The 16,660-nt window shown below is 42.4% G+C and overlaps 1 protein-coding gene across 1 annotated transcript; it reads right to left on the bottom strand.

Moving 5' to 3' along the window:
* Positions 1 to 10,065: 10,065 nt before the first annotated feature.
* LOC146200927 (uncharacterized) lies at positions 10,066 to 14,121 on the bottom strand. The gene is made up of 7 exons (XM_084592476.1): positions 14,001 to 14,121; positions 13,166 to 13,337; positions 12,493 to 12,528; positions 10,620 to 10,733; positions 10,509 to 10,553; positions 10,350 to 10,397; positions 10,066 to 10,293 (listed from the first exon to the last, which is right to left on the bottom strand). Exons 1-7 carry the CDS (start codon positions 14,119 to 14,121, stop codon positions 10,071 to 10,073), a joined length of 759 nt encoding a protein of 252 aa, XP_084448602.1. The 3' UTR covers positions 10,066 to 10,070.
* Between the last annotated feature and the right edge of the window lie 2,539 nt (positions 14,122 to 16,660).

Here is a 16,660-nt window from a genome sequence, read left to right on the forward strand (position 1 = left end):
AGCATGACCTCCGTTGGAGGCCTGCCTCTGCCCGTGGTCGCTCCTCTCTTGTCTTGTTCGGTCCTAGCCTCGGCCTGGGCCACGTCGTGTTGTTTAACCCAGTGAGGCTTCCTGTAGAGTTCCCTGCATGTCGGGTCCCCTAACTGATGCTTTTTCCCGCAGAGAAGACACTTCGGTTCGCAGGCATGCTCCTCTGGCTGATTTCTTAGCCCGCAGCCTCGACAGCGGGTGCTGGTATCTGGGCAGACGTCTTGCCTGTGCCCAATCTTGCCGCATACGTAGCACACGTCGTACTTTTTCTTATATAGGTTGCATGGAATCCATTGATTGAAGAATTTACGGCCCTTGGTACTTCCAGTTCATTGAAGTTAATAATGACTGTTTCGGACATCGGGTGACATCGGGCTCCCTGGACGCCTGCGAGCGGTGCCGGAGCTCCGGTGTCGCCTCTTCCGGACAATAAAAGTTTTCACCACCACCACCACCACCACCACCACCACCACCACCACCGTGCTCATCTCAAATTATTTGTTTCACACACACAAAAAAAGAAACTCGCAGGTCATTTCCAAGTATTTTTTTTTTCGCCAGTATGCAATGACTACGATTTTGCTGTTAATATATGGAAATATTTTTCATGCTGTATACACATGCTCGACAAATCACAGATTAGTTTTCGGCATTTTGTTTAAATACTTACCATCGAGTGCAATTTGTACGCAAATAAAAAACAATCTCAAGCGCTCTACGCAGCACAGCCCATGCACGAGCAGTGAATTTCCCGCACAGCTTTGAACATGATGGCGGGCGTTCGCGCAACTTTGCTCCCATGTCTGCTCCCTGCGAGGGTATATTCGCAACTCTAATGAACGACAGGGGGCGCTGCGAAGTTTGGCCACACTGGGCACGATGGAGGCAGCATTGAGGTCTGCGCGCAACTCGTTTCTTTAAAATGTATTGCTGTCCCTTGCTTGTGACGAAACTTGTGGTGTTTTGTGAAGAGTGGTCGCGTTTGTGACGGTTCACGCTTCATTCTGACATGCCCCAAGCGTTCCAGGCACTATCAGACCAACGTTCAGGCGCTGGCGTCGCTGGAGATCCTCAAGAATTAGTGATCAACTGACGAACGTGTTTAAGAAATCCGCCGTGGAGAAAAACGACGTGTTACTGCGTCGCCGATGATTCTACGGACGGTAAGGACCTCGACGATTTCGCAATTATTCAGCTTGTATGGAAAGGCGCCGGCTCATCTTACGAGCCTCCCGTCGTCGAGCTTGTGGCCGCTGTTTGATAGCGATCAGCAGTATAACCTTCTTTTTTCCCCCAGTCTGCAGTATGTTTTCGTTTCCAAGAATAATATGAAGCCATTCGGGACGAGAAGGGTCATCATGATTGTTTTAAACAAATGCGGTTTTTGATGAGATTTGGCTTGTGCACGATAGTGCAGTTTAAATTAACAGCGCATTTCACTGAACTAGTGCAACAATTCTTTCGTGATTGATGGTACCGCTTTCACTGCTCGGTGTAATTTGAGCACGGAGGTGTCTCGCGTTTGCATGTTATGTCGCTACGCCGACTGTCTGTGTGACGTGCACGTATGCATTTGCTTTCCTCGAGAGTGCGAGCGTGATAAGTGATGCCTTCGAAAGCTTGCGTGCTGCATCGCCTCTTTCGCGTATGTATTTACATCTAGGCTACCGGATATTATAAACTCGTTCTCTAGCGAGGCCCTCGGGAATTTTCGCTCCCTCAGGCAGTCTGTGATCGAGAAGCTTGTTAGCATACATTCCGTATTGTGTCGTATTCACACGCCGCCGGCCCGCCTGGCTTGTGTATACCTGTCGGCGAAGTACTTCCAACCCAGTTACAGGGTAAAAGAAACAAACAAAAGAAAAAGGTGCTAAGAAAGGTGTTAAAAGGGCAGACAGGAAAGTAAACCATAAAACTGTGCTTTCTGTTGGCCTGCATGATTCGTCACCCTCAATTTCGTCTTGCTCCTTTCATGCTTGAACCAATAAAGTGGTTCAACAACTGAAGTGAAAGGGAAATTATTATGGCACCTTTGACTCCCCTACTCTGCACTCTACACAGTAGTTACCAGTTGTTACAGGGCACACGCCCTGGATGTATGTGCCTTTCTCATTTGGATGCTTAAATCGGTGTGCCTAAATCATTCGGACCTTAACATGTGTTACATGATATCTTACCCATTACTTTGCCACTGGCCTGGTTTAAGGTTAAGGGAGCATGGCACCACTTGTGTTGGATGGGTGGCAAGAGTTTTTTTTTTCTTTATGGCACCAGCTTCTGAGTTTGGAACTTTACTGGTTAAATGGTATATAACCTGTTTTCTATAGGTTGCACGTACCACTAGGAAGATATTTCAGGAGAGAAAAAAGTTCTGTTTGAGGAAGAATATGCTTCCACGCATTTTCGGTGCTAATAACTCGAGCACGGTATAAGAAGAGCGACTTGTCCTTCCTTTAATGTGGTAGACCTTTTCACTAGACTGTTATTGCTATTTGCTATTATATTGTGTTGTTTTAAAGATGTTTCTTATTATGTTACATATCTTTGGCAAAAAATTGAGCGAAGTTTTCTCCAATTTTAGTTGCTGACTTTTTTGTGAAGTTATTTCATTTGTACTCAGTTTGCAGACGCTTTCTTCACCATAATTTTATGTTTATACAATTTCTATGAACCATAGTGCTCGTTTCATTTACTGCTAGTATTTTTTATTGTTCTAACTGTGTTTTTAACAATGCAGCTGAAAATGCCTGCCATCCACATCAACCTACTTCGCTGAAGAGAACTGGCCGATGCCTGTGTGTGGAACATGCGGCGCAGAGGGCGACAGGAAAACAGCCTAGTCAGTGACACTGAACATTCTCTGGAGTGACTTTACCAGGCAGCCATCTTTACCAGGCAGTAGGGCTTGCTTCTCAGCCACTTAGTGTATGCCAAATAACACCCCCAAAGACTAGAACGCCTTATAATTTGAGAAAAAGGGTGCTCTTTACCTTATAGACTTACCTTTGGCTTGCATGACTATATATGCTTTGTCAATTTTTACAAACTATGCATCTGCAGTCTGTGCAAACACATTTTATGCAAAATTATTATCAGACTTTTATCCATTGCTTATTCGAATCTTAAAAGTAAACCTTTCTGTTCTCTAGCCACGATTGCTTGAATGCCAAAAAAAAAAATGTAATACGCACTGAGTCGTCTGAGTTGGGATACAGAAGATAGGCATCACGTCACTCCAGTTTCCTATCACTGGGTGCTTTGTACCCATGAAGCTGGTAAATTAAGTTCAATAATGGAGCACTTGAATGGTAAGCGGGTGAAACAACTCGCCTGAACGCCATCTAAAATAGTCGACTTTGTCTTTTTCAGTGGTGATTATTGCATTTTGTGAATCTATGCTATGATGCTGCTGCATTCCAGGCACCTAAAGACATTTTTGTAAAAGTGTACTAAGCACAAACTATGACAGTTCCTTCACAAAGGCTGTCGGACATCCCTAGTCAACGCTGGGAGGAGCTGAAAATATTTATTTGGGCACCGGATCTTCAGTACGGTAGTTCACAAACTGTTAGACTGCCAAATAGACTCCCTGGAGCTCCGTATTGTGGTTATCAATGATTGTAAGTACTTCACAACTTTGTACATTACAGATTCACTCCATATAAAGTATAAATCTGTAGGACATACAGTGACAATTTTTTAATTAAACATTTTCTGGTACCTCATGTACCCCACACTTTGTAGGTTATGGTCCTAAGCTTGGTTTCTTAACTTAAAATTATTTATGAACACGAGCAGGCTTCCTGCGTCTCTATTCAAGCCCATCAGTTTATTTCTAGCCTCTTCTGCATTTCATATATTGTTCAGATAATTAGCTCGATTCCTTCAAACCTTCTGCTGTTGGATTTGATAAGCCCAGCAAAGGTTCGCTTGATTGAAGTTCTTACACTGTAGTTCGTTCTCTTGACATTTCTTTGTGCTTGGATTTTCACGAGTGTTGCATAGCTACTGCTGATGGAGATTGATGTTCATTTGTAAAACAATAATTTGGTGAGTGCAATAATATGTTTCCAGTAAATTTGTTGTTGGAGTGCAGTAGTGATTCGGCAGGTCTGCACTCACATACAGACGCATGCCTCCAGTACCCACCTATGCAACTTCCTCTACAATGGACGAACCCCGCCCTCCCCCCCCCCCCCCATTTTGGGACCCTTGCCGCAGCATGGACTAGCCCTAGCGTGGGTGCCATTTAGTAGGGACGCGTACAGCACTTTGCAACCAGGGTGTCCTTGTGACAATACAACCGAGTGCCATGGAAAATGTGGATTCTCCTTACCTTCTCTGATGAGGCGACAGAGTGCACGAGGAATTAGTTGAAACATCACTCTGGCATAGTACAAAACGTGGGAACTAGAATCTCCCATTCTCTCCTGCTCCGAGCCCTAAATCTCCTTCGGCATAGAGGCTTTGCAGCCCTTTCTATGTTGTTCTTGGCAGATTACAATCATAAATGACACGTGGAAACGCATCAGTGGAAAAAATCAGTGATGCCTCATTCACACTACAGAATTCGGCGGCGAGAGCGAGCGAAATCCGCCGCCGCCGACAGGCTCCTTCCTTCTCACTTCACAGCAAACACATCACCGCCGACGCGATATCGATGTTGGCGCCATCTGACGACAGCCCATCAAAGCTGTCCTTTTCGCGCGTTTTCGCACGCGCGCTCTTGAGCTGCGGGTCTATCTGTTTTCGTTGACGCGCTCGATTTTTGTGCAAGTTGTGCGCACTGTAATAAAATATGGGGAATTCAGAAGAAGAGGAGGTTCTCCTGATTCTTCTGGCGAACTCGCTGTGTGCTGCGCGTCAACGGCAACGCGTGCTGGACGCTCCGAAGAAAAGACGGCGACAGCGGCGTTGGTGGGTACGACCAGCGCTGCAACAACGTGAGGAGCTCGGCCACGCCAGCAAGCTACTGCCGCTTCTTCGTTCTCGCGACGTGGAATACTACCGAGAGTAAGTCTGGGCAGCCCTTTGTGCATTCTGTTAGTTCTCAGGTTATGTTCATCATCATTCTCATCATCATCATCAGCCTGATTATACCCACTGCAGGGCGAAGGCCTCTCCCATATTTCTCCACTTAACCCGGTTCTGTGCTAGCTGCATCCACGTGACCCCTGCGAACTTCTTTACCTCATCCGCCCACCTAACTTTCTGCCGCCCCCTGCTACGCTTTCCTTCCCTTGGAATCCAGTTTGTTACCCTCAGTGACCATCGGTTATCCTCTCTTCGCATTACATGTCCTGCCCATGTCAATTTCTTCTTCTTAATTTCTACTAGAATGTCGGTAACTTATGTCCATTTCTTCTTCTTAATTTCTACTAGAATGTCGGTAACTTGAGTTATTTCTCTGACCCACTCTGCACGCTTTCTATCTCTTAATATTACCCCTACCATTTTTCGTTCCATAGCCCTCTGGGTTGTCCTCAACTTAAGTAGAACTCTCTTGGTTAGCCTCCACGTTTCAGCCCCATAGGTGAGTACAGGCAAGATGCAACTGTTGTATACTTTCCTCTTGAGCGATACCGGTTAGCAGCTAGTCATAATCTGCGAGTGCTTGCCAAATGCACTCCATCCCAATCTTATTCTTCTTGTTATTTCCTTTTCATGGTCCGGATCTGCGGTTACTACCTGTCCTAAGTAGACATATTCGCCTACTACTTCCAGTATTTCGCTACCTAATGTAAACTGCTGTTCCTTCCCGAGGCTGTTGAACATTACCTTAGTCTTCTGCATATTGATTTTCAAGCCTACCTTTCTACTTTTCCTGTCTAGGTCATCAATCATTATTTGCAGTTCATCCCCCATGTTGCTTAGCAAGGTGTCATGAGCAAATCGCAGATTACTGAGGTATTCTCCATCTACCCTTATCCCTAACTGCTCCCATTCCAAGTCTCTGAACACTTCCTCTAAACAAGCTGTGAATAGTACTGGGGCGATTGTGTCTTCTTTCCTAACATCTTTCTTTATGGGAATTTTGTTACTTTCTTTATGCAGAACTATGGTTGCTGAGCAGCCACTGTGTATATCTTCCAGCGCTTTCACGTACGGCTCGTCTACCCCCTGATTTCGCAATGCCTTCATCACCGCCGAGGTTTCAACTGAGTCAAATGCTTTTCGTAATCAATGAATGCTATGTTTAAGGGCTGGTTATATTCCAAGCATTTTTCTATCACCTGATTGATGGTATGGATATGATCGGTAGTAGAGTACCGTTTCTGAAACCCTGCTTGATCCTTTGCTTGATTGCAGTCTAAGGTTGTCCTGAGTCTATTAGCGATTACCTTAGTAAATACCTTATACGTAACAGACAGTAAGCTGAATGGTCTGTAATTTTTAAGGTTATGTTCAGTGTAGTAGTATCGTGAATAGGCTGCTAAAATAGCATGAGTCGCCGTGGTGGCGCGTGGGTTTGGTGTTCGTCTGCTAATGAGAAGGCCGTTCGGTCTTGGCTGGTGTGGCTGTATTACTAGATTTGGCGCTAGACAAAGAAACATGTTGAGCGTTATAAAAACAAATAAGGCATTTCTCCGCCCATCTTCACTTCCATCTCCACCCCGCTTCAGTTGTCATCAAAGTGTACGCGAACTACTGTAGCTTTCCTTTCCATCAAGCAGTAATTGTTCATTCAATATAATCATGTTGAATGGTGAATACATGTTTGCTCCTATTTGTTTAGTTATCTAAGAATGCCTCCATGTGTATTTGACACCCTCCTGGAGCTGGTTGGGCCTCACATCCGCAAAAAGGACACAAAGTTCAGAAAAGCAATCTCGTCAGAGCACCGACTTGCCCAAACTTTCAGGTAAAACACTTTCTTAAAGAAGTGCATGAGTCCGTACACCATAACTGAAGACTGCTGCTGTTTACATAAACACATCATCTCATTCCTCAACTAGATATTTGTATTTCAGATTCTTAGCAGCCGGTGACACAATACGGTCATCATCGTTCAGTTTCCTGAACGGACGTTCAACAGCCTGCGGAATAATTTCCTCAACGTGCCAAGCAATTTGGGAAATCCTTGGGCCAATATACCTTGCGGTTCCAACAAAACGTGAGGAATGGCTACAGGTAATCAAGACATTTTACACATTTCTGGCTGTCATACCATGAAAATTGTTTACTATTATTTTTTAACAGCCATATTTAAAGCAACTTCGCTTGGTTCCTAATTATTTCACATGCTAGTATGAATTATATCTAATTTTTCAGATAGCAGTAGACTTTGAAGAAAGGTGGAATTTGCCACATTGTTTAGGCGCACTAGATGGGAAACATGTTGCTGTTGAATGCCCTGCGAATTCCGGCAGCATTGATCGCAACTATAAGAACTTTTTCAGCAAATCACTGCTTGCTATCAGTGATGCTTACTACAGGTATATCTCCTCGATTGTAAACTGTATTTCTGTTTGCGTGCTATGCTGGAGCTCGATTGGTTAGAGTGGTACTTTACAGTTCCAGTGAGAAAGCAGCAGGTATATGAAAAAAAAGCTTGCCGCATTTATATTATTGTCAATACTGTTTTACCGAAGTACTCTTCGCTTACAATTAAAAATACCAAAGAGCTGGAAACTTACAGCTGCCTAATAGACACTTATAATGAACATGTAAAAGAAGTGCACCTAGTGCAATGCAGCAGCACTGGTATTAGTGGCCAACCAAGGCCTTCTGACAATGTCCGAAATTGGTGCATGACTATAACTCTGGTATGAATTGGCTTGCTGTGCCTATGAAACACCAGTAAAGGATGTGCAGTTTTCATTCCCCTCCTTCACTTTAAGTGACAAAGTGTGCTGTGTTTGTTACCTTTACATCAGGTTCATTTATGTTGAAGCTGGGCGCTTCGGAAGCGAGTCCGATGGTGGAGTATTTGGACGCAGCAGCCTCCAGGAATCGATAGAAAATAACCAAAGAGGATTTCTGAACGATGCACCTCTCGGAACTGCTGGTAGCATGCCATATTTCCTTGTTGGGGATGAGGCTTTTCCCCCGAAGACATACATGATGCATCCATACTCAAGGAAAAGTATGTTTTATCAATTTTCTTGCACTAGTACTTTGATACAATAGCAAAAAGCACCAATTTTTGTTTAGGTATACTTGAGTCCTTACTTCAACAAGCATTATGATGCAATAATAGGCTGCCATTTCGTAAAGTTGAAATCATCCTCTCCAGAAGTTTGATTCATTTCTAACTGTAAAGAATGTGAACTCGACCAATTCTTTAAGAACACCACAACAGTGTTGAACGAACACCCATAGCAGCCTGTGATGAAGCAAGCCAGTGAAAAAGCCAAAAATATGCTCATTCGCACTATGTGCTTCCCGTTTTCATCCTGTCTTCTCTCTCCACTTTGAACCAGAGCACTGTACAACCGTTTGTTTGACCCTTTGATTTGGTGTTAAAAAATATATTGGGCAACTTGCTTCCATCTGATTTATTGTGTATAGGCTGACACATCTCTGAGGTGTTCATTGTGCAAGCAGGTATTTAATCAGCACTTTGCAGTAAAAATTTGAAGGGGAAAAGCTCTGCCATTAAGGGTATGACGTGATAGCGTTTCACAGACACGGATGGTGTTTCCCCAATTCTTCAATTTTTTATTTATAATTACTTAGCATCAGTAAATAATGGCTTTCCATTCTGAAGTTTAACCTGTGAATGTATTTTTTGTTTTCAATTATTTCATTTAATCAATAGAACAATTCTACTAAATTTTTTAATGAGCATCATGAAACATTGCCTTTTCATTCTGACCATTTTGACACCATTGATCCCCCATTTTGCTGTTTTTTCATTTCCTTAAATCATCAGTAATATATCAATTACAATGATTTCATTAACTTGTCATCACCTATCACGCACCAGTCAATAAAACCACACATTACCATGATACTAATTTTTATGCAGGCCTCGATTATTTCCAACATTTGCTTCCGACTATTGTGCTGACTATAATGCAGACTGCTTTTGAAACAAATGATACGTATAGGCTATATCACTTAATAGCTGCCATTGGCTTTTTAATTCTTAATGTTGATCTTTACTCATTGTTCATTTCGCAGGCCTCCATCCACTGTTTGCTTCGAGTGACTCCAGTGGACCATCGAATACAGATTTCGAAGAGGTCCACAAGAAGAGAATCTTCAATTATCGCCTCAGCAGAGCTCGTAGAAAATGCCTTCGGCATTATGGCCCAGAGGTGGCGCATACTGCGCCGTCCTTTCAAGGCAAAGGAAGATAACATTAGAAAAATAATCTCGGCATGTATTGCTTTGCACAATTTTCTAATGAAAGAATCTCCTCTCTCTCGAACTGCATATTGTCCGTCTGGCACAGCTGACAGCACTGATTGGCAAGGAAGGGTTGTTGACGGAACCTGGAGATCCGAAGATGACGGGAACTCAGCACTCAATGGCTTGCCCCACACTGGCTGCCATTCAACCAGGTACCAAGACATTGCAGCTAACTGTGAATCATCTGCATGCTAGTTCAGTAATTTGTCAGTCCTTAGCTCATGTTGTTAGCCTCATGAATAGAGCAGACATTTAAAGTAGGCGTCATGGTACTTGATGCGTGTTTGCACAACATTTGCATTACAGGCTTGCTTACGACGTTAGGGACGCTCTGCCAATACCTAATCAGTGACGGGAAAGTACCGTGGCAGGTGACTATGGTCAGGAGGAACGTTGACTGAAAAGGTAAGATATGTGCATTAGTATATGTGACTTTTTTTTTTCTTTTCATAACCTCACAGTTGTAACTAGTTGGATGGATGATAGGAGCGTCTCATTTGCAACAGGCTGTTGGAAGCTTCCACAATGCTCGGGGGCAGTTGTCATACTTGGCCAGTGCCTCCTTCATTATTGGGTTCAGAATTTCAACATAATGCATAGCATATAATTGTGTGGCAGTGAATGTGACAAAAGGAAACATTGTTTCAAGAGGAAAAAATACCACAACTTTATTTTATAGTGAATTAAGGGTCGAGCATTAACATTGCTTGCCTCATTTTAGGGTACATGATATTGTCAATTTCATGCATGGCATCGACTTGCTCGAGTGGGTTTAAAGCTCTCAGTTTTTTCACCAGTGCCATGCAGTAACGATATGGCAAATCGTCGTCTTGCTTCTCTGTGCTAATAGCTGTAATTCTCTGCAAACATGCTGACGCAACTTGAAGGTGCATGTCCTCTGAAGAGCTGGAAACAGAATTGTTCTGGTAAATGGGCATTAATTTTATATCAAAGCATTTTACCTTTCTGTGGTGCTGGCACTTTTTTGAGCCTTTGCTGGCCTTGGACAGCTATAAAATAGACAACTCTGTTAACCAAATTGTTATAATAAGCATGCTACATGCACTGCATAAAGAAATTGTATTTGTAACACAAATTTTGTGCACATGCACAACAGATACCTTTCAGATTCGAAGTCCTTGTCTCCTTCTGGCATATCCTGTGACCTACAATGCAGACAAAATTGCTGTCACCATTTCGAAGTGCTGTAGTGAATAGGTTTTGTTTTTCACCTTTCACTTCCTGTGCTTGGAAGGAAATGTTTCCCAGGTGGATGTACTGCCTGGGACTGTGCAGGAACCTGAAGAGGTTCCTGCGGCTGAGGGTCTTCTTCTGCATGTGCTTGTCTGCAACGGCACCATAAGTGCGCCATGAACAAACCTTCCATGATACTATTCGGCAATCAGTAACCTTCACTTCATTTGATAAATAAAAGTTAGACAATTAAGCTCCACATTTAAGGGCATGACACATTATCATCAATGGTTCCTTTGTCATTATATCTTTACTTATGTGTGTATCGATTATCTTACACTAATTCATTAACATAGACATAAGTTACACCGTTATGTGAAAGATCACCCAACAGAATTAAGCTGTACAGTGTGCCTACATTCATTAAGAGTTGCACTTCCTTTGCAAGTTTTAGTATTCTTATACCGCAGTAAAAATGTTACTATGTGCTTGGTTCCATGTATTCCTAAATGCTCTTTGTCCATGTCCTTACTGCCGCTCTATACTGTTCTGTTCACCATTTCATTTCCCCCCCCCCCCCTCTTCAATGTAATGACCAATTGTTTTGATGTATTCCTATATGCTCGTTTGTTACATTGCCTCATTACTGTTATAGTTGGTTCATTGTTTTTGCTTCCTCCCTTATTTAATGCCCACTGGGGCTGTTAGGGTAAATAAATGGAAATAAAATATGTAAAACTAAGGCTTGAAACATTACTGCCGACCCAATCAGTGAACATGCCATAAGTGCTGTTTAACATGAAAGGCTTGTGAATGCTTACATGCTTTGAATTACGTAACATTTTGGTACATATGGATGCTTCCTTGAAAAAAAAATGAATCTCAAGTGATTTGATATCTGTGAAATAACAAGAAAACTAATTTGCTTTTGTGCAATCTTCCGTGTTGCACGTTCTTTGACAATTCATTTCTGTATCTCCAGCAGCCCTAAAGGCACACATTGTAATGTTCAGAAGTGAAATCTATGCGGTAATGTTTTGAAAATGGCTGACCAAGGCTCTGTCATTGAGATAATGGTTCATGTAAGGTTGCAACACACAAGCAGCAGTATTAGTATTGTAGGAAAGCACATATACATTCTAGATTTTTCTATTAGTTTGGAAGTCCTTGAGCCATATGTGTCTCAAGGACTTGCAAAGACAACATATGTGTGTATGATGCAATGCTGTCACTCACTCTTGTGCAGCAGAAAATCTAACATTGGTGCAAAGGCTGAAAAAGTTGAAATATTAGTCTTCTTGAACAGTAATAATATAGGTACAGATAACGTCACCTTTGTGTAGAGCGCTCGAGCAGGAGTATATCGGGCTAGAAAAGTCAGAATCAGACTCTGGCTTCCAATTACTGGGCAAGGTGCTCATGTCTACCTTGCTTCTAGGTCTCTGTGGCACTATTTCCTCTCGTGTTTTGCTTCTACAACTGAATAATTGCGGCGATAACTGATTTTGCTTACAGAAAAATGCATCTTTAGAGCGCTCTACACAACAGGTATGCTAACTGCACTTTATCGTACCTGTTGCGCACGTTACTGTAAAAAAAATGCTGCATTAAGAGTATTTCTGCCGAGTGACTTGCGACAAGGAGGACAGGATATACGGCGAATTTGCTTAACACGGTTCACCAGTTCCCTTTCATTGTGTTATCTTAAGGAATTGTCCAAATATTCACATGAAGTGTTCAGTTTTAGTCTTGACGTAAAAGTTGCAACACAGAAGCAGTAGTATTATTATTATTGTGGGAAAGCATAAATACATTCTAGTTTTTCTAATAATTTGCAAGTCCTTGAGCCATATGCGTCTTAAAGACTTGCAGACAAGACATATGTGTGTATATGGCAGTGCCATAACTCACTCATTTGCAGCAGAAAATCCCACATTGGTGGAGAGGCTGAAAACGTTTGAATATTAGTCTTCTTGAACAGTAATAATATATGTACAGATAGCGTCACCTTTGTGTAGAGCGCTCGAGCAGGACATATCGGGCTACAAAAGTCAGAATCAGACGCTGGCTCCCAATTACTGGGCAAGGTGCTCATGTCTACCTTGCTTCTAGGTCTCTATGGCACTACTTCCTTTCGTGTTTTGCCTCTACAACTGATTAATTGCAGCGATATGTGACTTTTCTTGCAGAAAAATTCATCTTTCGAGCGCTCTACACAACAGGGATGCTGACTGCACTTTCTCGTACCAGTTGCACACATTACTGTAAAAAAAAAAAGAATTGCTGCATTACGTGCATTTCTACTAGGGACTTGCTACGAGGACAGGATATACGGCGCATTTGCTGAACACGGTTCACCAGTTCCCTTTCATTGTGCTATCTAAACGAATTATCCAAATATTCACATGAAGTGTTCAGTTGTAGTCGACATAAAAGCTGCAACACACAAGTAACAGTATTATTATTGTAGGAAAGCACAGATGCATTCTAGTTTTTCTGCTAGCTTGCAAGACCTTAAGACATATGTGATGTTCAGTTTCTTTTGTATTACAAATTCAAAGTAAACAACAATGACTGAACTTACATTGGTTCCGGGGAAACTGGCTCCATAATTTCCATCATTGCATCGAAGTGTTTCCACTTAATTGCAGGGATGTCCGCGGCGCCTGCCCCACTTTTCATTTTCTTCTTAATCAGATTTCTCTGCTTCAAAAAAGTATCTTTCAGGTTTTTGAACTTTTTCTGGAAAGCGATTCCTGCAAAATAGGAGTCATGGTAATACATCGAATTTCTTCTCTATACAAGCAATGGTCCGGCCTTGCATTAATCCTCGAACAACATGCCACATACGTACAACAGCGCAACGGACGGTACATTAGGAACGAAAGAGTTCGGTTGGACACAAACGTCCAACCCGCACTTTTATTACATTCCAGACGCATGACAATTGATCGCCGTGGCTAACTTTTTGATAAATTGGACTTACTGTCATATTAATTAATTTCGAGCGTTTGGCGAAATCACTATACAAATCCAGGGAGCGAGCCTCGCAAACGTAGAGCACTGATCGCGGTATCCAGGAACTGAGTGGGGGCATACCAAGATGCGTGCACTAAATTATAATAAACGGCACATTTGGGGTAACATTTATCTGCTCGCTAAAAAGATGTCCAGAAACAGTTGAGTACTCTTTTCATGCACCCTCGAGGCCTCGACTTCACGAGCGACTAGACTGGCTGACTGAGGGAAGCTATGTACGCCGATAAAGAGCGTCAAGCTACGCTATGTGCCGTGCCGAAAGCAAAAAGCATTAACATTCAATAATACACTAAAGCATGGCACATCTGACTCATGAAATGTGGCAATATAAGCATCGACATGCTATTTGCAGGCATAGTAAACACAAGGGGCATACGTACTGCTCATGTCAAAGGCGGCGCCAATCTTGTTCCAAATGTCGTCTTTGAGTACATTGTTTTTATGTTCCGGGTGACGCTTGTCATACAGACAGCGATAGAGCTTGACAGCGTCAATAAGCATTTCCGCCGTGACGCTCATTTCTTGTCGCACTGTATCCGAGCACGCCGTCGCCATGCTGCACCGAGCGACACCGCTCAAACCTTCCTCGCCTTCCTATTGGCTGATGGGATTCGGCGGAAAAAAATCCGGCGGCGAGAATCGGTCCCGGACCGATTCGGCTTTCCGCCGCGATTTCCGGCGGATTCTCTCCCGAGGCGGCGGAAATCGCGCGCTCTCGCCGCCGAATGCTCAAGTGTGAACGAGCCATGAGCCTGGGATTCGCATGTTCAGGAGTTAATAAGCTCTTATCAGAGACAAGTGTAATTTTTCATTGCCATACGTTTCTTCCTACTAAAATACAACTTCAGATATATAATGCAATATTCATCTCGCGTATGACTTATTGCTCTCTAGTTTGGCTCACAACTACTAAAACAAACAGAGAAAATGTATCTCATTCAAAAGGAAGCCATTCGTCATATAGCATATCTTCGTTAGCCCATACTCGACAAGCTCTCCAGACATATAATGTAGTAAGGATTCAAACTATTTTTGAATTTCGAATTCTGTTGTTATATTATTTTCCTTCCAGGTTCAGAACTATGATAAAAGATGCAATCCTGCTGAAAGAAAATCGACATCTAGTGAGCACACGTAACACAGACAAGTGACTGGTACCATTTTTTCGCACGGACTTTAGAAGGCAGACATCAGTGTATACTCTTCCCACAATTTTAAATAAGTTAAAAGACATAAATCAGTCCACTAAAGCTGCACTGCGCCGTTGTTTTGTAATTAAGTAATCCGATGGTATATCTCACAGTTATAAAGTTATCTCTTATTTCCATCCATGGCCTATGTTATAATTTCGCACTTAAAGCGTTGTTAAAGTATGCACTATCTGCGGTCATTTTTTTTTCAGTGGTTCTGTGAATATATCCTGCTAGTTTGTTTTGCTTGCTGAACTGATATTTAGATGCTGTTGTGATATACCTATATTTTCATTGCATTATTTACATTATGATCTGGTTAGCTGCATTTAAGACATGAAAAAAAAAATGTATTTGCTTCTTGATATGTATGCATATTATTTTATTGTATGCTGGCCTGCCTTGTAATGGCTGTGTGGGTCTCGTCAAGCTGTTTACTCCCAGCTTTTAGGCCAGGCAACCGACCAGAACATTCTGGGAAATAAATTGAAATTGAATTGAATATGACCAGCAACGCGTGTGTCGATGGGGTGACAGGGTGCAGGAGGCAAGTGGGAAGACAGCCTCTCGACAGGAGAGGGTTCTATACCTTACAGGAGAAAGTGATGCTGTATTTGTTTTTGATGCAGTTCATATAGTGGGGCCCTGGGTAGGGCCAGACTAGCAATACGAATTTGCTTTTAGACTCGGCCACTGGAAATTACTGCCCATATTTCTTTGTTTATCAAGTGATTGAAGAAAGACTAGTTCAGTCCATTCTGACCTTGGACTCCATGCTTAGATTCTTAGGCCCTAATTAGTTAAGTAGCAGAAAGTAGTTGTTTTTGTTAATTCTTGGTCTTTCCAGTTTTACTCTGAATATATATTATGCTCTAAATATATGCTCTGCTACCATTATCTTCAAGCATGCCTCCTGGTCTTCCATGTCGAACTACACGACCGATGTGTATTCTGGTGTTTGTTGAAGATAACATCTTTGATACTGAATGACACTGTGCACCTAGCTGAAAGTGATGGCAGGGCTACTTTATGTGTTTGTCATAGCTGTTCAAACATTAGGACACAAAAGAACAGTGCAACTGTCATGGAGAAAACTAGTTTATCATTCCCTGGTTTGTAATAAAAATATTTCATGTACAATGTCTGAGTGTGCGTTCTCATCAGAAAACAACACAGTTTCTGCTCACTGCAAGCTGATCGCAGCAATGATGGAGTTGTAGCAAGAAAACACTGCTCTAAAGACTTAACTTTGATAGATAGTACTCATGTGTCAACCCCAAGTGAAAGCATGAAGTGTGGCTTCAGTGACAGTGGAAACACGATGTTCCAGCCTAGGGCTGTGCTGACTGCTGATTTTGTTGTCTGTATGTGGTAAGCAGTTTTGCCTTTCATTTAAGCTGCACGGTAGAGCAACTAATAATGTTTACTTATGCTTTATGGTACATAGCTGCCATATCTCATGTTCTTTTTGTACCTGATGCTCATTTATAGTTTCACACAACTCGAACAATGCCACGCTTGCTGCTGTTGCCCATATAGCTTCAAAAGATGTAAACTGGAAAAGTGGGGAATGGTGCAGAAAGCAATACGTTTCAAGATAAATATATGTCGGGCGCAGACATAGTCATGCACAGCATGCCGCTACTACTTAGACATTGATGCCCTTGTTAACACAAGTGTGCATAAGCATAAGCAGTGCATTTGTGCATAAGCAGTGCAAGTGTGAGTGCTTATGCCCACTTGCAATGCTCTTGTGCACTGCATATTCAGAAAAACGTTCAAGAAGTTGTAGAATTACTAGCTGCTGTCGAGAAAGCCATCTCCTTTAATAGTGTGTCATCAAACATGAA

The sequence above is a fragment of the Amblyomma maculatum genome, chromosome 2, assembly GCF_055883805.1.
Source record: "Amblyomma maculatum isolate TAMU_Amacu chromosome 2, ASM5588380v1, whole genome shotgun sequence".
NCBI lineage: Eukaryota > Metazoa > Arthropoda > Arachnida > Ixodida > Ixodidae > Amblyomma > Amblyomma maculatum.